Below are 20,568 nucleotides of genomic sequence, written 5' to 3'. Positions count from 1 at the left end.
TTTTTAATTAAGTAGAGGCTGAGCATGCATGTAGGGAGCACATATAACAGAGATGCTGTAATGATCTCAGAAAATTACAAACTTAAATGCAGTTTAGATCTGCATACTAACAAAGAGATGCCTATATAGGCTTCTAGACAACTCAGTTCAAAAGAAATCAAAAAAATTCAATTTATTGCAGTGCAGAGTTTTGTTATCCAATTACACAAAGTACTACGCATCTCATAATAATTAAAGCATTTTTGTCATTTATCTCATATAGATTTTTTTCTAACTTTAACCCTCTTCTTGCTTTATGGTGATTCTCCTGGCAGTAATTACTAAATTTCCATAGCAGTAATTTGGGTAGCATAAGAGCATGTAACCTCAGCCTTGCTCTCTCCATCACAATGAAGATTTTGCCAAGAAATGTACGTTTTCCCCTTCACATTATTTAAAATATGACACATGATCAATAACATGAAACTGCAGAAAACTTTCTCATATGATAATTCTATTGATTTTTAAAAGAAATAATTAAACTAACTGTTAAGACCAAGTTCATCAATACAATCTAACTCCTTTGTTCACCCCCCCGGAGTAGGACAAATCAATCGGGGTCTCCTGGTTGGCATTGCCAGTTTCCTGGAGCTACTGCACCACTCTTGACAACATACTGAATAGCCATTTTATACCCTGTTGTTCCCTCCTTGCACTCACATCCACCTGCTCACATCCCCACAGCTCCAAATCATACCTTTCTCCTGAATCTTCTCTATTGCATTGTGCATTCCCCAAAACCTCCATCGCCATTCTCCTTTACGTGCTCCCCCAGTTTCCTTCTTCCTACACCATCAGGTTCCTTCACAAAATAATGAATGCAATTTTAGGAAAGACATATTGTATTTTTCACAGATAACAGAGACAGAATGCCAAATTGTGTTACGTGCCAAATTTCTTTTCACTTTGATGACAGAAGCATGTCTGCAAATCAGCACCTCTCCTTAGACTGTACTTTTAACAACAGGACTTTACTACTAACTAGTTCTCTGCAAGGCAAAGCAGGCCACTGGTAGAATGTGAGATGGGAAAGGCAAGAAAAGCCTCCCGGGCTTCCTCTGAAAGCAAAGCAGCTTTCACACAGGGATGGCTGCCTCTCATTTGAAAATTTTCTCTCCTACTCTGACGCCCTTAAGACCTGGGCCGTATTTGCAATAAAATCTCTCTGCAGGTGAACTTGCATATGCCTCAATTTCCCTTTTGCTTCCAGTGATCCCACCAACGCCCTCACCAAGCTGCTGCCACCGAGAGCTGCTCCTGCACCCAAGTGGTTGGAGTGAGGAATCTCTTCCGTGGCAGAGGCGGACCACAAATCTGGCAGGACGGGACAGGCCATTTGGGAGGTACACTACGGGTACGTGCAGCTGGAGAAGGGATTCTTTATAGAGTTTCTTGATGAAGGTTGTGTAAAATGTTCATGGATTTGGTTTTGTTCAAGGGACGCTGCAGCATGTGTGTAGGTCCCAGGCGATACTCTGATTATCCACGTCTGCAACAAGTGAGAAAAAGCCTTCAAAAATTTAGGTTGATAAGACTCAAATTTAATACGTTCTGCAAAATCCACTCCTCTTTACATGGAACAAGAGACTCAAAACATCAGCAGCAGTTTATGCTGAAGAAACAGCTAAACACCGTGGAGGAATTACAGAATATGGAGCAATGCACAGCCTAAATCAGACACACTTAGCACGGTGGGGCACAGCAGCCCTAGCAGATCCGTTATTCCCCACTCAGCAGTCACAAACACTTCTTTACTGGCAGAAACAGTAATCCACAACATTCCTGAGATCTACTGGTGTTCTCAAGTTGCAGGATTTTCCTGAGAGGAGTAGGAATTAGTGTGTGTCTCCATTTGACAATGGTTTTTCAAGTCCAATATAGGTTACAGATAATTTATAAATCTCCCTGAAAAATAATGCTCTTCCTGGAGGTGCTTATATCTATTCAACAGCCATACAACTCGATGGCCTGAGAAATGACTTTCTACAAATTGTTTTATTTTAAAAATAACTTTTTTATATGTATTTCAAAGGCTTATTTACAGTAATTACAATTATTAACTCTGTTAGGTACACGGGCAAATGTGCAGATCAGCACACACATGTAGCTCTCAGGTTAATGGTATTTTAAGCTGTTTACATAGTTCCAAAATCCAAGATTTGTCCCAGTTGACATGGCTCTAGCAGGTGTAATTGGAACAACAAATGTGTTACAGATCAGAACAACATCCAAGGTATTCATCAGTTCTGTGTCCACACTTAACAAGCCCTCCTTCTAACAATTTACGCTGTATGGGTTACTGTAACACATGAGCATCTAAGAAATGCTTCCGTCAAAGATTAGCACATTCTCTTAACTAGGTGAAAGTTAATACACTACACTCTGTAAGAACATCTACTTTTCATCATATTTAAAAAATAAAACAACAGTATGTCTTGGCTGCCTTTCAACTACCAAATTCAAACTCCAGTGCATGCACCCAGCTCCTGTTAAAAGCAGTGAGAGATACAAGACACTGTCCATTTGGCCTTCACTAAGTGAAATGAAACACAAAAGAAAAACAAAAAAAAAAAAAAAAAGAAGAAGAAGAAAAAAAGAAAAGCAGATTTCACTAGAGGTTATGCAGCAACATAGCCAGAGGTTGCATTCAGGAACCCTTTTGACTATCTCCCCCACATGATTCCAACTACATCCACTGTGGGGAATTAGGGCAAACTGGGAAAGAGGCAGTGATGTTGATTAGAAAGCAAAATGGACTAGGAAGCAGTACATAGACATTATAGTGGGTCAAAAATATATAATGTAGCAAGAGACAAGAAAGAAAATTGAGAATAACAGACGAAAAATACTGAAAGCTACCATCAGAAAGGAAGTAAGATGATGTGATGCAACAGCAAACACAAATAACAGGACATGCACCCATGAGAGGCATTTTTCAGACATGTTAACTGGCTGCTTGTCAAAATATTTTCAGTAAATACGCAGATGCCATGTTTGCCTCTAGTAGGTGTATTTACTGCTGCATACAATGGCCTAGGTGGTAGGCTGATGTTGAGGGAAGACAACTCTTCTCTTTACTCCTCATCCATTGTAGACTCTAATCACATTTGCAGCTGCCTCAAAAATATTATCACAGAGCATTAGTTACTGACTGCCCTTGGCAAAACCCAAAAAGCAGCTGTGATCATGCCCCCAGTGTTTTGAAAAGGAGAATTACTTTAAATTCCATACAAAAGCTGTATAAGGACTTGAGACTCATCATAGGGCAGACTCTTCAAAAATGCGTTGATTGATAAATCAGAAAAGTGCTGTGACTGTCCCAGAATTGCACACCTCACATCTAGGTGACAACCAGCAGCTCGCCAGTGGAGTCCAGCACAGCCAATGTGGCCCTGCTTCCCAGGATAGAGGTGGGTTCAGAACAGGAGACTGGAATGGACATTTGAGACAAAAAGAAGGGAATGTGGAATACAGCAAGAACGAGTATGTCCAACCTCCTGAGCCCTATCTGTCCTTTCTTACCAAACACTCCAATAAGCTGAAAAATCAGATGAGATGTTTTTCCCTGTGGTTGGCCTATTTTATATATGCCTGAACAAAGACCAACCACATCCTTATCCTTAAAGCATTCTCCACAGGCTTCAGAAAAAAACCTATCTCCCAGGCAAACCCATTTTCCTGACTACCAAACCCCCTTCTTCCAGGGCTCTGTAAAAATCAAAGCTGTCTGACACACTTTATTCCTCCAAAACAGCATTTATCAAAGTTTCATTTTAAAAATCTGACTGTTGTAAAACTACTGCTAAAGGAGAAAAAAATGGGGCCCTGGTCTCACTAGTTGCACCTATGCATCTGGAGAGGGACCAGGCAGAAGTTCTGCTGGTGGCACTGACAAAATTCATCCCTCCAAGGGCACCAGAAGAGATGGATCCACAAAGCAGATGGATGAATCCACCCCCATGTCCTACAACAGCTCAACATCAGCACTAATTGAATCAGAAGAAAAATGCAAACAGAAAAGATTGCTTTGCTTTTTCATCCCTCAGCACCCAAGCCTTTTGCATTCCACTTCCGAGCCCCAGTCTTGGAAACAGTCATTAACTCTCCATGCCCTCTACCACTTGACAACTACAGTTGGCTAGAGGGATCTGCATCCCTGGAGGGCTGCGTCTCCCCAGGAGGATGCAAAAGGCAGAGAAGAGGCATCACGAGTTGCGGCCACAGATCTGCTCGATGTGGTAGACCTCCTTGGGACAGTCGGCAGACAAGATGAGAGGCGCATCCTCTGTTATCACAACATCATCCTCAATGCGCACACCAATGCCACGAAACCTCTCCGGGGCACTCACATCATCCTCAGGGATATAAATGCCTGAAAGAAGGAAGGGAATTAAAACACACAACACTTTCCAGAACAACACCTTTCCCTTGCCGCACCACCATGACAGCAGGGTTGGATTTTCAGCTACATAACATGAGTTTGATCCTGAAAATTTTTAATAAGGAAAGCTACTCTTTTTCCCCTCACTCATGGCAGTTGGTGGGCAAAGAAAGGAAAGTGTCCCTTAGTGCCTACAGACACTAGCATGTTAATAAAAACTTCCACAATTATAGCTGACCTTTCTTCACTTCTTGCTCTCAATACTATGTTCACAATGATGATTTTAACAATGTTCTGAATAGAGAGAGAGAGGAGCCAAGCATTAAAAATCAGTTTCCAGCTGACAGCTCCAAATCCAGTGACAAGCAGAAAGAAAGATTCATCGTGAAATGCCTAATTTGCAAAGCTAAGTTGTGAATGCCTGCAATTGCAGACTGCAATGCTTGAGACTTACACCACCAGTGACTGGTAGTAGATTAGTCCCAGTAACACAGAACATAGTACAAGTGAATTTAGCCTCTCTGCACTGCAATTGACCTGTGCTGCTGTGGGTCAAACAGCAGGGTCTGAGGTCTATACTACTCTGCCTTCTGCGGCACAGACACTTTCTGAGAGTTTACTCCCATGATTTGTTACCTTGACTCTGTTTGGGAGGGAAATAAGGTTTTCTAATACTGTAATCATTTTCAATTTCACCAGAAAGGACCTGAATGCTTTGGTCTCAGGGATCAATTAATTACTCAAGGCAATACTTTATCCTCAGTATTGGCATGTTTTTGTCAACTGACTGCATCGCTTTTTACCTGGTTCAATGGTTATCACCATGCCTGGCTGGAGTGGGAGCGATCGGGATACATCTGGGGTATCATGAACATCCATGCCCAAGTAATGGCCCACATGATGTGGGCAGTACTTTCGAACAGCCTAGCAGAAGACAAAACAAGTGTCACAGGGGCAGTTAAACACAGCCCAACCTATCGTTCCAATACAAACGATGAGGAGAAGAGACAGAATAGTTATGTGCTTTACTAGAAATCTTACTGCCAAGTCACCAGGCTGTCTTCCATTTACCAGAACTGGATGGCCCTCAAAACCCACCCGTACCAGGTGCCTAATATGAGCGTACTGCAGAGTGTCTTTCTCCCTCACTGAGAAGAACAGTCCACCACCACCTCAGCATGTCAGGCAAGACTTCAGTTTTTGGCTCACTGAGCTTTGCTGCCCCGATCCTTTCCATCCCTTAAACATCCAAGCCCTGCGTTGCTCCCATCAGCAGATCCTGTCAACCAGCAGCAGCTGATACAGCTGTTACGTGATGTGGCAAAGAGGTCTCCTATGCACGACAGAGTGAATGCTGTGCCAATTTCACTCAGCAGCTAAGGCAGGATTTTAATCCACCTCTGCAGGGCACTGACACCGCCTTCCCCCGCATCATCCTAATCCCCCTCCCTCCAGCGAGAAGCTCCTTGACAGCAGGAATCAAAGAGCTAATTCCTCCTCTGCCCCATGCTCCTGACATTCACTGGGGAGTGAGTGAGCTGCAGACTGACGCTGGTCTCATCTGGCTGTGCTGCCACCTGCTGGCATGACAGCCTCCGTTCACGGGCAAGAACTTCTGCTGTTATTGAACTGACACTGTAGGACAAGCAGAAATCTGTCCTGCTGCCAAAGGGGTAGTCCTGTCACCTGGTTCCACCATCTTTCTTGTATTAGCATCAGCAATCATGCAGGTTTTCAGTGAGTGGGACCGGATAAACTTCTCTAACTGCAAACCAATCCTATTTTACCTGCAGGTTCAGCTCTAAGGGAACCAGTTTCCCAGCCTTGTTCACCGGGTAGCCTGCAAATCCCAATACTAACACAAAATGGTGCAGAAGCGGCAGCAGGTGGAATGACTGAGAAGAATGGGCTGCACGTTTTGGTGACACTGCAGATTTATGCTATGTTAAACAGATCACAAAACTATGACTAATTGCCTGCAGCCAGCCCTGGACCCAGAATTTTGTGTTAGTGCCAATGTCTCAATAGGTCCCTTCAGACTGACTGTACTCTAAAGTTGCACCTACACTAACAAGTAATGCAGACCAATGGGAATGGATCTGCAGACTGAAACAGCAAGTGTTGAGGAACAAATATTCACATTATGTGTATATAAGACTGGAGGGTTACCTCAGACTAAATTGTGTGCTGAATGGCTGAAACACATCTTCAAAGATGTTTAGCCTCGTGACAGAAATCCAGTCCTGTGCCGAGACCAGCCCACAACATAAATTAAAGCATAGTGAGTGGGGACAACTGGAAGATTCATCTCAAAACCACATTCCTGGGCCAAACTAAAGCCACTAACATAACCCAAGGAGAAAACAGTCAGGCCTAGTGGGGGGAGGCTGGAGTAAAAAAAAAAATCTTCTAAGTACCTTGAAGAAGTGGCTGTCAGTGATGCTGCTCTTTAGTATCCCCAGCTCTTTCAGTTTCTGTCCAATAAGGCTCAGCATGAGGCTGTAAATATTTTCTAGACTCATGCCTGGGGAGCAGAGGCTCAGGCAGGACTTCTGGATATCCAGGACAGCCTGGTATAGTTCTGCTTGGGGTTCGGTGAACCTGAAAACCATCGAGAAAAGGAACAAAAGACATTTCTCACAATTAAACCTCTACCCAGAACCAGGATTTGGGACAGATTCAGTTTAATGTTGGAGCAGGGTAAGTCAGAAAGGAAAGCAACTGGCTCCTTATATGAAATGCCAGACAAGCCATCACTGCAACATGCCCTTCAATACACTGGGTAGAAGCAGGGTTTCTCAGCTGCCAACTAACCCCAAAGCAAACCAAGGCAAAGCTACTGCAGGAAAAAGAATGCACTTGAGCCAAAACACACAGGAATCAAACACACAACCACAGGGACACCACACCAGCAAATTCACAACTGACAGAGCCATGTACAGGTCAACTACACTCCTGTTTTCTTACATACAACCAGAGTCAGACACAGCTGAATGCACAAAAGTGCTCTCTGCACTTTTAAGCATGCTATAATAGCTGAAAATAGCAGTAATCACACATATTCATGCAGTAATTAATGAGACAGTGGGGAATACAGCTTCTCATGCTCAAAGATTAGTTTATATAATTTGATTACTCTGAAGAACCACAGAATGGGACACGTTAAAAACCTACTCACAGAGATTAAACACACATACACTCAATCAATCAATTATTTAAGAGCTTCTCAAAGTTCTTCAAAACAGCCTTATCGCAGCATACCTTCCATTGACGGGCCAGGTACGCGTGATGTCACTTACATAGCAGGCAGACTCACATCCACCATCTAGCAAGACCAGTTCACCATCCTGGAGAATAACAGGAAAAAATGTCCCGTGGGTCAGTCGGGCTATTAACTGAATTGATTTTTCTGTCTGAGAGCAGGAAAGGAGATTATGTATTTACTTTTGCAAAGCAGCTACAGAGATGTGAATTCCTTTTGCAGAACAACACCCCAGGTGCTACTGTCTATAAATAGGCTATTCCAGTTGGATTGTTTCTCTGCAAGGTCATCTCTTGACTGTTATGCTCATTTAAAGCCTGAACTCTTAACACGCTGATTTTCAAACACTTTGGAGTAAAAAAAGACATTTTCCTTTAACTATTTTGTGCTCTGAGACTTCAGTCCCACTCACACCTGGATTGCTTACTCCAGGAAATTACACCAGTCACTCCTTTCACTAGAAGTTCTCTGCTAGTAACTGAGATAGAAGGGTTTTACAACAGAAACGTAGATTTCTGAGCTACCCATAAGATGACTAACAGCTAAAGATTTAGCCTTGTCACAAGGTAGGAGGACCCAGCAAAATCACTTCTCTGAAAGTGTATCACTGTTACCAAAGGCAGGCCCCTGCTTTGTTTATAACCATATGCCAACTAAAATGAGTTAATTACTGAGCTTCTTACTGTGTGAGAAAATAGTTGGGTCACCGAGCTGATAGTGATAAGGATGGGATAACAAGAAGTAGTTAATCACCTCAAGGTTCTCTCATATGTCAAAATATGTATTCCTATACCAATTAAGACAGAGTTGTGGCTACTTCAAAGGACATCCTTATCATCCTCAAGTAGTTGGTAAATGTACAGTAAACTTTTCCTGTCCTGAGATGACTCAATACCTTCAAAGTATAACGTGAGGAAGGGTATTCTTACCCAAACGACCACCGAGGAGCTCACTGCTGTGCAGAAGTGTTTTGCTGATGCTGCAAAATTTAATATGCATCTGCAAAAGGGCTATTCGGTCATCCTAATGAATATGTAAGCCTAGGTAAAGTTATGTATTAGGTAGGCAGAATAATGAGAACCTTGTGTGTATAAATAATGGGTGAATGTCTCCGGTAAGGTGTGCTAGATTTGTGGATTTCCACCTAGCACCTGACATTGAATAAAGCAATATCTCCTCTCTAAACTGCTTCTGGTTTCAAGAGCTTTTGTTTCAGGTAACATCACTCCTGTAAACACACTACTGAATAGCTTGTACCATCTTCCCTGTTCTCTTCTGGAACTTTCTTGACTGCTCTAAGATATACTTCTGAATCTACCTGGTGATTAAGAGAAAAGCTTTTGGAGATGTGAACCTCCAATTCACTTCAGCAAAACTGTTCCATGTCAATTAAATCACTGCCTGCACATCTTCCAAAAAGCCATGCAAAAAAAAAGACACAGGGCCAGCAACAAAATCACTGCCTTTTTTTCCTTCCTTAAAAGGACTAACAACAAATAGAGCAGCGAGATCTGTAAAAGTTTGCATTAAATTCACTATGGATTTACACTACATGTAATCCAAGGCCTTTTATAGAGATTCACTCCACAGATCCCATGACTGTGTGAACAGCCATGATGCGGAATGACAAGGAATCATTCTAGCACGTTAAGGGAAAAAATAAGAAGCAGAATTTCACTGCTAGCACTAATTCTAGCAGCTACTATCATTGTGTACGGTTAAGTGGCACAAACACTTACATAGTAGATAAAGTAGCAGTGAGCAGATCCCACTATCCCACTGAATAGACAGGCCATAAACTATCCATTTAAACTGTACTTTTAACTTTTTCAGAACAGCTGGTTCAAATCTTTAAGTAAAATATAAAATTATAGCACCTGCCCTCTTCTAAGCAATTAAATAAGCTAAGTAACAATTTATTGGCTAAGGGAATTCAGCCTGTGCTTTGATTGTCCAGCAAGTGCTTTATGTCATGCAGCTTGTCCTCATTCTTTAAAGCTCAGTCCACTAAGTGGTGGACTGAATGAAGCCCACAAGCAGCCTTCAGATACCTTCCAAATTAGACACTTTGTTAGCCCATTTGGCAGCAAGATCTGCAGGAAGTAGCGCACAAAGGAAAAGAAAGAGTCAAGTTTATGGGTATAACCTCCTACTTAACAGTTTTGAAAAAAACAAGTGACAGTCATTTAACTGAACAACTTTAACAGTAGCAACTGGAGTTACATGAGCACGCCTGACCTCGGATGACAGTACAACAAAGGAGGTTTCTTTCTGCCAAAGGCAGTCTGTCATATCTTTTGTATATCTGTCTCTGCAGATCACTTCAAGGTCTGCTACCACACTAGCTTCAAGAAAAGACAATGCCAGTGGGAAAGTTTCATCTTGCATTAAGACAGAGGAAAAATATGTTCCTCTGAGAGTGAATCATGAGTACAGCAGTGGGGGAATACTGCTCCTCAAAATACTTATCTGAATCTAAAGCTGTATCATCAGGAAAGCTAGAGAGGGTTCAATTCAACAGTTTGAATCTTCAGAATAAGACAAGACACGTTAGTTTACATACAGCCATCTAATTCACATCTCAACATTTAACGCTGATCCTTTCCCTCCTCGTTCTCCTTTCCTACTTTGCTGGCCTACATGGAGTCCAAAATGCTTTTCAGCTTCACCAGAGCAGGAATGCACTACTGCACCTTACGTTGCAAAGCAAGGCAAGTGACAGCAGGAGACACCCACACTGCCTTCACTCTGCCTGCTGCAGTGTTCCCTCTCCTTTGTGAGGTCAGCGATCCACTGCTGCACACGGGGTGGGAGCAGACCTGCTCACTCAATGAAGTTACTTGCAAGCTTGTTTGCAAGTCCTTCCAGCGTTCAAAAAATACTGCAGAAAGTGCAAAGAGTAGAGAAAGAGACTACATGGAGTGAAATTAATCTTTCACTGACAGTAAAACTAACCAGGGTAGGACTCCTTTCCCCTGCTCACTTGAAAATAAGTATTTAAGTATTTTGATCTGCTCAGTCAAAACAAAGAGCAGCTAGGGAACACATATGGGGACAGTGTGTCACAGCACTGCATTTTAAGTTACTGGACAGCATATAATTTACCTTGATGAGCTGATTGTTCTTCACATAGTGCAAAGTGTTGGATCTGTTGCCTCCAGCAACAACAGGGGGGTAGGCCAAGATGTCAGCACCACGAGCCCGGCACTCGAATTCAAACTGGAATACCAATTCAGAGAGCAGACTGTTAGTGCCGATTCAGGTGATTAACTGCCCTGGGGCTATTATGATTCACGTGCTACAACTCTTAATTTGTACAACACAAAGTGAAACTGGGAAGTGAGTTCCCTACATAAAAGCAGCATTGAGGGTCTTCCAAGAACTGGAAGAGAAAAAATACAGAATTATCCACTTTTCAATAGAGTGTTTTAAGCCTGCATTTGGTCTCAAGGAAGTTTTTTCCAGTGCAAGATGTTCAATACTGTGTCAAACATTCATTATGTTGTCATAAATCACAGAATGGTTTAGGTTGGAAAGGACCCTAAAGATCATCGAGTTCCAACCCCCCTGCCATAGGCAGGGACACCTCTCACTAGACCAGGTTGCTCAAAGCCCCATCCAGCCTGGCCTTGAACACTTCCAGGGATGGGGCATCCAGAATTTCTCTGGGCAACCTGTTCCAGTGTCTCACCGCCCTCAAGAGCGAAAAATTTCTTCCTGATACCTAATCTAAATATATCCTCTTTCGGCTTGAAGTCATTGCCCCTCATCCTATCAATACATGCCCTTGTAAAAAGTCCCTCTCCGGCTTTCTTGTAGGCCCCCTTCGGATACTGAAAGGCCGCTATAAGGTCTCCCCAGAGCCTTCTCCAGGCTGAACAACCCCAACTCTGTCAGCCTGTCTTCACAAGAGAGGTGCTCCAGCCTTCTGATCATCTTTGTGGCCCCCCTCTGGACCTGCTCCAACAGGTCCACATCCTTTCTGTGCTGAGGACTCCAATCCAGGTGAGGATTTGTTCTTCTGTAAAGTAATTCTCTTAGCTGCCATACAACTTTGTGAATTTTCAAAGATCCTAAATGTAAGCATGACAACAGTTGTGTTTTGCTGTTGTCTTTTACAACGACAAAGCACCAGCATATTTACAGCAGTATCCATTTTCATGACTTTTGAATTAAGGTTTGAAAGCATGCACTACCCCAATGTCCAAGGGGAAAAAAAACAACACCAAAAAAAAAGCACTATAAGCCTCAAGGTCTTTACCTTTCTTCAGTGATGAAGCTGATGAAAGCATAGAAATTAATAAACTTACATCTATAAAGACCCTCTATATCCTCAATATATTATAACACGTCTTTTCTGTAATTATCAAAACCACGTGGGACAGAACACTCCAGGATGCCGACATGTAATAAAGTAGGTTTTACGATCCTGATCTGGAGTGAAAAATTGATCTGTAAAATACACTTAAATTAAAATAATTTTCTTTACAAGTCATTACTGCTACTCAGTGCTATGTCAGCACAGGTCCATCTATGTCATAACAGCAGGTCAAATCCTGCTGATGTTTCTCAAACAGATATCTCACTGCAATGCCTTACAAAATTCCATACCAAACGTGCAGGCCAATTAGTCCACATTTTGCAACTGAGAGGCATCAAGATAGCTGTGGTAATTGGATGTAGTAAGAGGCTAGAGTCAAGAGAAGGAGACTTTACACTTTATACCTTTAAATAGGTGTTATAACTACTTAAATTCTGTACAAGAGAAATGTATTATAGAATAAGATAGTAACTATATCGCTAATTGTTTTGCACATTTTTTAATCCAGTGAAAAAGACACGAATAGGAGATAGGCAATCACTATGTTCTTTCAATAAGTGTATGGGAAGTACAGCTGAAGCATTCCTCACAATGACTTTTCTGCAGGTCCTAGGGACCACAAGAGTTGGATGAAGAAGAAATGTGCTACGGTAGGAGGCACATTACAGAGAGATTTTACATTTCTAGTTTCCTAGAAAGATAACCAACATCCAGCCCTTCTATCTCACCTCCAACCATGAAGTACTCACCTTGGCATACAGAAAGGCTTCATCCACTGGGGATTTGCTGGCAAACATTGTCTCTACAAAAGCCTATGAAAAAGAAGGGCTTTTCAGTTAGCAAAGGAGCCTGAACTTGAAAGAAGTTCTTTTTTTTTACCTGCTGTCTTTTGAGGAAGGCCTAAAATCAGCTGGCCCAGAACATGGGAACCAGAGGCAGCTGAAAATGCAGAGTGCTGTCAAGACTAGAACCAATTAAGCTCTGTTTCCCGTGAAATTGTATTTAGGGGCTGACTGACTCTAGTTTTTGAAAAAGCGTTAGATGATCGAAGCTGATCCCATGGGTTGGCATTTCACAGGCTGTCTCACCGGTGGATTTCCTCGTGTGTAACAGGAGTGCCCTATGCAGCTTCTCCTTCAGAGAAGGACAAGCTGTGCCCCTCTCTTCTATTTGACTATCTATTTTAACATTTACAAAAACATAATTGCATTTGAGGGTACCTGTCAGATTTGTTTAAAACTAGCCACTGAGCTCAGAAGGTATTTGACTGATAAGGGGAAATTTGGAGACATACACAGGCAATGTGTTCACACAAAGTTTCCTCAAAACAATAGGATAAATGGGAAAGAAAATGGTGTAGGGAAGTCAGGAAAAGAGTAAAGAGGCTACCCCTGTTCCTGAATGGATATTGCTTTTAAACAAATCTAACTGCTCTTAGCTTTTCTTCACTGGAGTTACACTAATTGAGAGAAGCTGGTAGTCCGAGTTGTCTTCCTGTTTCTACTTGTCTTGTGGAGGCAGCTGAGCCCAGCGGATGGTTGAGAGACAGCAGTTCAGTAACAGATTAGACCAAAGCTATATCCTTCCAGCCTGTCCCCCTCCACCAACAACCCCCTTCTCTTTCCTCTTTAAAGGAATGTACTGGTTAATTTGGAGAACACACGACCCCATACCTCTGCTGTCACTCGTCCAGCTATCTTCATCCTTTCAATCTCTGCAGGAGATTTGATCAGCCGAAGGTTTTGCACTAGATGTCGGATGCCCTGGATGTGGTTTTTGTTTCGCGCTTTTATCTCAGCCAGGGGCTGCATGTAGTCAGAGTGCAGCTCCGTGTGCACTGGCTTCGTCAAGTCATACCAAACAATGTTTGACTCACCTGGAATACAAAATAAAAGCTGACACAGACAAAGATAAATGTAGAAACTTCCGTACCATATTGAACAAACTCACTCCTCCTAAAGTAAACCTGTTGCTGTATTTGAGAAATTAATTTCCTCTGAATCTGCATTTACAGACCATATAGACACTTTCACTGTCACAGGATACTTGTAATCTCTTCAGAATCTGCACAATTACCAACGCATAGCTTAAGTTTTATGATCATCACTGAATGTACCTTGCACATACACATTCAGAGTTTGCATATCAAAGTTGCACTTGTATAAGCTAAGCAGCCATTGCACTGCAGTGGTGCATGTTCTCAATCACTCTCTCCTGTAGCCTGTTCTCGCTGATGCTGTAAGGCAATTTGCCTTTTATCCATAGCATGGAATCAGGGTCATTATTAACTACACTTCAGAATATCTTTGGGGAAGAGCTGCTTATTTCAGCCATTCAGAGAAGATGAACTTACTGAGGACAAACATACTAACCAATGTGGAAATTTATTTAGAACATCAGTTAGCACGCCCGTTCTCCCCACAGGAATGTTTTAAATGGGCATGAGTAGGAAAGTCATGTTGAGTCCCAGCTAAGGTTTACCTAGGCCCTCCTTCTTTGGTGATAGTAGCCCTTAGCAAGTGCTTCCAAAAAGTCTCTAATAAACAGGGCATTTATAAAAGAGTATTTCCCCTAGTACATCCTCCCTACTTCTGGTTTCTTCATTTCAAGACTGCATCTTCATAACGGTGATTAACTGCTTTTCACAGACCTTTCCCCCACGGAAACTTCTGAATCCGTTTATACTTTTGGCATTCCAAACCTTCCAAGAATGATCTACAACTCAAAACTTACAAGGTGTCAAAACCTGCCATCTGATCATTTTATTCAGTGTTTCTTTTATTTGTAAATTATGAAAAATAGCGACTAATCATTCCTACTTATCCTCTCTGCAATAGCTATAACCATACACGTCTCTCGCACCCTACCCTCTGTTATCTTTTTCAAACTGAGCAGGTTTGTCCAGCATCTATCTCATGCACACGCCATACTTCTGATCATCCTCATTGCCCTTCCTGTAACTTTTCTATTTTCATATGTCATTTTTTGAAACAAAATAACTAAGAATCTGAGATGGTATTTAAGACTCCAGCATTCATGCTATTTATGTAATTCCCCCAAGCAGTTGTCCTTTGCATATTGTCATAAGCCTTCAACTTCATTTTATAATGCATTTATGTTCATCCTGGATTATAAATATTGAGCCTAGAGAGTGATGTTAAATGCAAAAGAACACGTCTAAAAGACAACAATGTTCATATTTCAAGAGCAAGTTAACACATTGCTAAAAAAGCTGAGTAGATTAACCACCTCCCTGCGTGGATCATTTTCCAAGTCTATTACAAATAAAATACCTTCAAGTTTCCTGTGCTTCGTCTGGCTCTGGCTCTGTCAGCAAAAACATGACTAAAACAGTAACACAGTTTAGGATGCTCTCTTGTTTATCCTGTTCCTTACATTTCACAGATGTGCACACTTGGGTTCACGTGGACACACAAGAAATTCAGAGGGGAGAAAAACCTATTATTTTCAAAACTACATTTCCATTAGTGACCCTCAAGAAGCTAAAAAGAACTTCCAATTGTCTTTGTCATACTGTCATACCCCCTTCACCTCCTCAAGTTCATGATAGTTTTGAATTCGTGTCACAGACCAGCGTCCAAACCCATACCATTCAGACCCTGCAAACCATGGCTCATCTCATCCCCCCTCCATTATTTGTTACCTTTCAGCTTAGCCACCAAGTGCCTGAATTCCTCGATGGTATAAGCTTCATCTACTCCTGTGAGAGCAATTGCCCCATCCGTGCCCGATCTGGGCCCATCCCACAACTCTCGGCTTGGATCTCTCCGGGGAACAAAAAGTATGGATTTGTGGGAGGGCAGCGCTTTGCCAGGAATGCTCTGCAGCACCAGGATGCTGTCAGGCTCCTGGAACCCACAGAGGTACAGGAAGTTAGTGTCCTGGTGGAAAACATAGGGGATGTCATTGCTCATGTAATACGTGGGGTTGGACAGCAGAATCACTGTGTGGTCTAATCCATCCCAGCCATGGGCTTCCTTCTGGATCAACGCCATCAGTTTGTGTCGACGGAGAGCATATTCCACTTGTGACAGTCCCGGGGTTACCTCTCCTACAAACACAAAACAAATCAGGTCGAGAAATTCAAGGCACTCCTGATATTTTCCTAGTTGCATGCCTGATTCCTGCCTACTCCCTGATGCCTTTCATATGCACGGCTTCATTGTGGTCCCTCATCAGCATTTCCATTGCTCTCTCACACACCTCTTCAGCTTCCATCCCTACAGCACTGTCCTCACTCAATCTGCTCCTCCGTTATGCAAAGACAGGTATTTATTTTAATAAATTAGATTTTCTATTACATATTTCTGTGCAAAAGCAGAAATCACAAAACCTGGTAGATTTAAACAAACATCCAAAACAGATGGTGTTTTCAGAACAACATGTAAAAAAGGGGAAGGGGCAAGGCAAACTGGACTTTGACTGCTGAAAACTGATGGATTTTACAGCATCTGGACATTGAACAGAGGATTACCTCCTGAGGTTGAGCATTAATTTACTCAGATAAAGCTAGAATGTCTATTCAAATACACACTAAGTCAACTCATAAAGTAACTAGTTCTAAACCGTGAAGTTTAGACAGTGGGAGATCAGGTAGAAACACAGACATTGAAGAGTCTAACCAGTCACAAGATTCCAGACAGAAAGAAACCACGAACTGCAGGCTGGCGGCAGTCTCCATTTAAGAGAAGGAATCTTCTCCAAGGCAGATGTAGACTTTCTCAAGAATTAACAATTAGGATTTTTCCAAAGTCAAATAGTACATTCCCAATGACTCTAACTAAACAAATGATCTCTTAGATGAAAGCACGTTTTAAACTGCTCCAGTCACAAGGGATATGAAGTCAGCAATCAAGATACTCACCAAAACCAGACTGAAGTTGAAAGAACAACCAACAGCAGCTTAAGTATGTATTTTTAAAAATGTGAGACTTCTTAACTATAATATGTAAGCCTTAATCAGTACTTTGGCTAATACCCTATTTTAACATAGATTGCATTTTCATACTGTTAACTTTCTACTTTCACAGTCTCTTCTTCCTCTTTAATATATTAAGCAGTCATAATTCTAGAATAAAAACTGAAATTTGACTTGCACTGAAAGTGGATTCCTGCATGGGTGGGGTGGGGAAGTTCTATCCAGAATGTTTTTCCTTGAAAAGAGTTTAAGAAAATCACATATGTTGTATTTGCATTAAATTTTACTCCTTTTCCACACCATACATGCCCAACACCTATTTGGTGTAAAAGTCTGTTTGTTTTTTTTTTAAAGAAAAAATTAAAACCACCGAATTTAGTTTACTCCACAGATCTAGAAATGATAGAGAACACAGAAATTGTTTTAATGCAATCTGACCCCACATTTCTACAATATTATACTGCTAATTTCCTATGCTCCACTGCATTCCAGTCATCTATCACACAGAGTCCAGTGAAGTTTAGAAGCTGCAGTAGGGTGGAACATGGGAATCCCATTTGTCTTCTGATGGAAGGCCTGGAAATTCTCTTTGCCTTAGAAGTATTTGCTTTTAAAAACAATAATTCCAATAATGTTGTATTATTTCAAGGAAAACATCACTCCTTTATTAAATGGAAAATTACTATAGGCACCTACAATTAATCTCCAGTGTCTCAGCTGTGAGTACTTTTAAAGTGACAGCCTCCTTTACTGTGAGCTGTTAATCAGTGCCCTGAACATCCTAATCTAATATTGAAGTTAGCCCAGCTTTGAGCAAAGGGTGGACCTGCTAACTTCGCTAGGTTCCTTCTGACCTGAATTATTCTACAGTTGAATATGTAAGTGCATGGTTCATCTGTTCTCTCTGTATGGAAAAAGAACACAGAATCGGAATGTTTTCCTGGACATATTCTTGAATATATTTTTATTTCCCTTTTTTTTTTTAATAGACTTAATCACAGTCACCTTGTACCTACATGCTCATTTTTCATTAATCTCATAGAACTGCACAACCTCAGCTTCTCTTTCATCACTACTGTCTAACTTTATAGCCACAAGGCTCTTTTCCTTCTTTTCCTCACAGCTTGAATACTCTTCAGGTGGCGTGCTCTTTAGACAAGTGGTGTCCTTCTATCAATAAATGTCTCCCCAATCTCCTTTTCTGAATGACACCTTTATTTTGTGTCTCACAAGACATTGGATGTGAAGCATTTCAGGTTGCACAAAGGTCTCACCCTTAACATAAATCATATGTATTTGCAGGACAACGAGCTCACAAAACGCCACTGTGGTTCTGAAGTCAGTGACACAGAGCATTCAATGAGAAAAAGTAAAAAGCTAACACATGAAGCCTATTTTTGGAACCAGTATCATCTCAGACAAGGAAATGAACTACTAAATATAATTACTGCCTAATGAAGGTAATCATAAACAGCTGAAATCACAGACACCTGTATGATACAGCAAATCAATACTCCATCCTAGGCAAATAGAGACAAGAATGAATACCAATGATTGGCTTATACAGGGCCTGAACCTAACCTGGTTTGAGAAGGTGTGGGTGTGTGAAGGGGCTGGGCTGGCCCAAATACCGGTTTGGAATCTTCTTCTGCTGGGCAGGCTGGATGGAAAATCTTCGGAGAGCACATGACTTGCAAACTGGAGGAAAAAAAATGCACCACATCAAGGTAAAAGACCTTTCCCGTTAGCAAACTGCAGAATTATACTCCAGTCATCTGACTCTTGGTAGCATTCATTCACCTTATACAACATAAAACCTTTTCAATTTGTGGTATACCATAATAGTTTATGAAACAATGTGTACAGAACTTAACTAATGATCAAATATTCATAAAACAGATAGAAAGAAATTAACATATACTAAACCTGACAATCTAGCACGAAAACCCAGAGAGCTATGTCAGTTTGCACATGCCCAATTTCTACACTTGTTCTCCTTCCCTTGTTTTCCTCAAACACTGCAGGGCTCAATGCACAATGCTTGTATATCATCTTTTCTTGACTATGTCTTCAAAAATACCACTCATATAGAACAATTATACAGTTTTCAAGGCCTTTCCAGTTCCACAGGTTTATACAGTAATGCAATTTTTTTTCTGTATGAAAGATTAAGAGTTTCTGTTTATGTATTTAACTTACTTAACATTAGAATTAGCCAAATTGAAAACTGTTCCTCAGCGTACAGTTATGCATCCCTCTTCCAAATTCACACGCAGCCAAAGCAGCCAAGTTTTAAAAAGAATTACAGGTGTGCATTTGGGATCTGGGGGTGTGCACGATAAGGTAAAAGTGAAAATTAAATACAACTGTCACAAACTTTACCAACCTTGTAATTCTCAGTCACACTTTTTTGTGTCACAATTGTTTGTGCCTAGATACAAAATCAGAGGCATGGAAGCAGATGGTAATCAATTTCCTAACATCCACCAGCTGATGTTTCCGAAACTGGTTCTCTGTCACTTACCATGTGTCTACTACAAAAGCAATTCATGCTGCCGTAGCATGGCACTGGATTCTTAGGACAAATGACAATCAATTCTTCACTAAGCCTAAGCAAGTGTTAACACAAGCAGTGCAGCTGCCTGCTTTTCAGGGGGCTGAGGCTCAGAAATTTACAGAACATACAGAGCGTGGATTTTCTGTGGGAGCCAGTTATGATTAGCCACTAATTGAAGATCACTTATGCGTGACAACCAATAGTCATAACATAAAGCATTCACTGGTTATGACTGACTGGAGTAACAGTCTGGAGACTTAGGCACTGAAACACAATTACAGCCTTTTGTGCAGTTTAAAAAGAGAGGGTTTTCATTGCTTCTTTCCAACTACAGAGAAAACAAATAGGATACCTTGCAACGAGACAAGGGAACACAACAGGCATTAAAAAAAGCAATGTATTGAAGACGGCAAGAAGCTTTCCGCTTTCTTGGAATCATTGCTTTCTTTTTCACAGAACAAGCCGTTCTTCCCCCGAGTGCAACCGTGACCGCGGCCAGCCGCTTTCCCGCGCCCCTCGCACCCACAGCGAAGCGGCCACGGGGTGGACCCTGGTGCTGAGGGGAGAAGGGCGGGCTCTAAGCGGCCATAGCACCTAGCGTGCCCCGGGGACGCAGGCCCGGACAGGGCCCGAGCGGCACCGACCCGCTGAGGTGCAGTACGGCGTGCGGGTAGCAGTCTCTGACCTGAGAGGCCCCTCACCGCCGCCACAAGCCCCTGGGCCGGAAGACGCGACATCTCCCAGGGAAGACGCCGGCGTGGGGCTCGGCCCGGCCCGGCGGGGCCTTCCCTCGCCACCGCGCAGCGCGATGACACCATCAAAGAGCGCCGGCGCCACTAGCATAGGCGGCCGCCGCAGGCGCCTGTCTCAACGGTAGCAGGGGATGCGAGGAGGAAACCGGGTCACGGCGGAACCCGGGAGAGGCGGGCGACAACATCAAGGAGTGTAGAAGGGGGGAAGAGAGGGACACAACGATGCCGCACGTAGCTGCACGCGCCCGCTCGGCGGCCACCTCCGCTTCTAGAACGTTCCCGCCGCTGCGCGGCAGCGGGGCGGGGCCAGGCCGGGG

General features: G+C 42.3%; 1 protein-coding gene across 1 annotated transcript; it reads right to left on the bottom strand.

The window, feature by feature from the left end:
* Nucleotides 1-1,561: 1,561 nt before the first annotated feature.
* XPNPEP3 (X-prolyl aminopeptidase 3) lies at nt 1,562-20,521 on the bottom strand. The gene is made up of 10 exons (XM_074168282.1): nt 20,185-20,521; nt 18,524-18,640; nt 15,668-16,075; nt 13,677-13,879; nt 12,753-12,815; nt 10,788-10,901; nt 7,682-7,767; nt 6,838-7,021; nt 5,224-5,344; nt 1,562-4,411 (listed from the first exon to the last, which is right to left on the bottom strand). The coding sequence occupies exons 1-10, from the start codon at nt 20,315-20,317 to the stop codon at nt 4,245-4,247; spliced, it is 1,596 nt and encodes a 531-aa protein (XP_074024383.1). The 5' UTR covers nt 20,318-20,521; the 3' UTR covers nt 1,562-4,244.
* Nucleotides 20,522-20,568: the final 47 nt, after the last annotated feature.

This window comes from Numenius arquata, chromosome 2 (genome assembly GCF_964106895.1).
Source record: "Numenius arquata chromosome 2, bNumArq3.hap1.1, whole genome shotgun sequence".
Lineage (NCBI taxonomy): Eukaryota > Metazoa > Chordata > Aves > Charadriiformes > Scolopacidae > Numenius > Numenius arquata.
The sequence above is the reverse complement of the archived record's forward strand: the minus strand, read 5'-3'. Positions and strand labels throughout refer to the sequence as shown.

What these genes read in the sequence shown, in the direction of transcription:
- XPNPEP3 (XM_074168282.1), bottom strand. Translation starts at nt 20,317, where the DNA reads ATGGTGTCATCGCGCTGCGCGGTGGCGAGGGAAGGCCCCGCCGGGCCG. An exon ending in CTGGACGAGTGACAGCAGAG is followed by an intron (nt 12,816 to 13,676) that starts GTATGGGGTCGT and finishes TCTTTTTCATAG; the next exon opens with GCTTTTGTAGAGACAATGTT. An exon ending in GGTGATAACCATTGAACCAG is followed by an intron (nt 4,412 to 5,223) that starts GTAAAAAGCGAT and finishes TCCTTCTTTCAG; the next exon opens with GCATTTATATCCCTGAGGAT.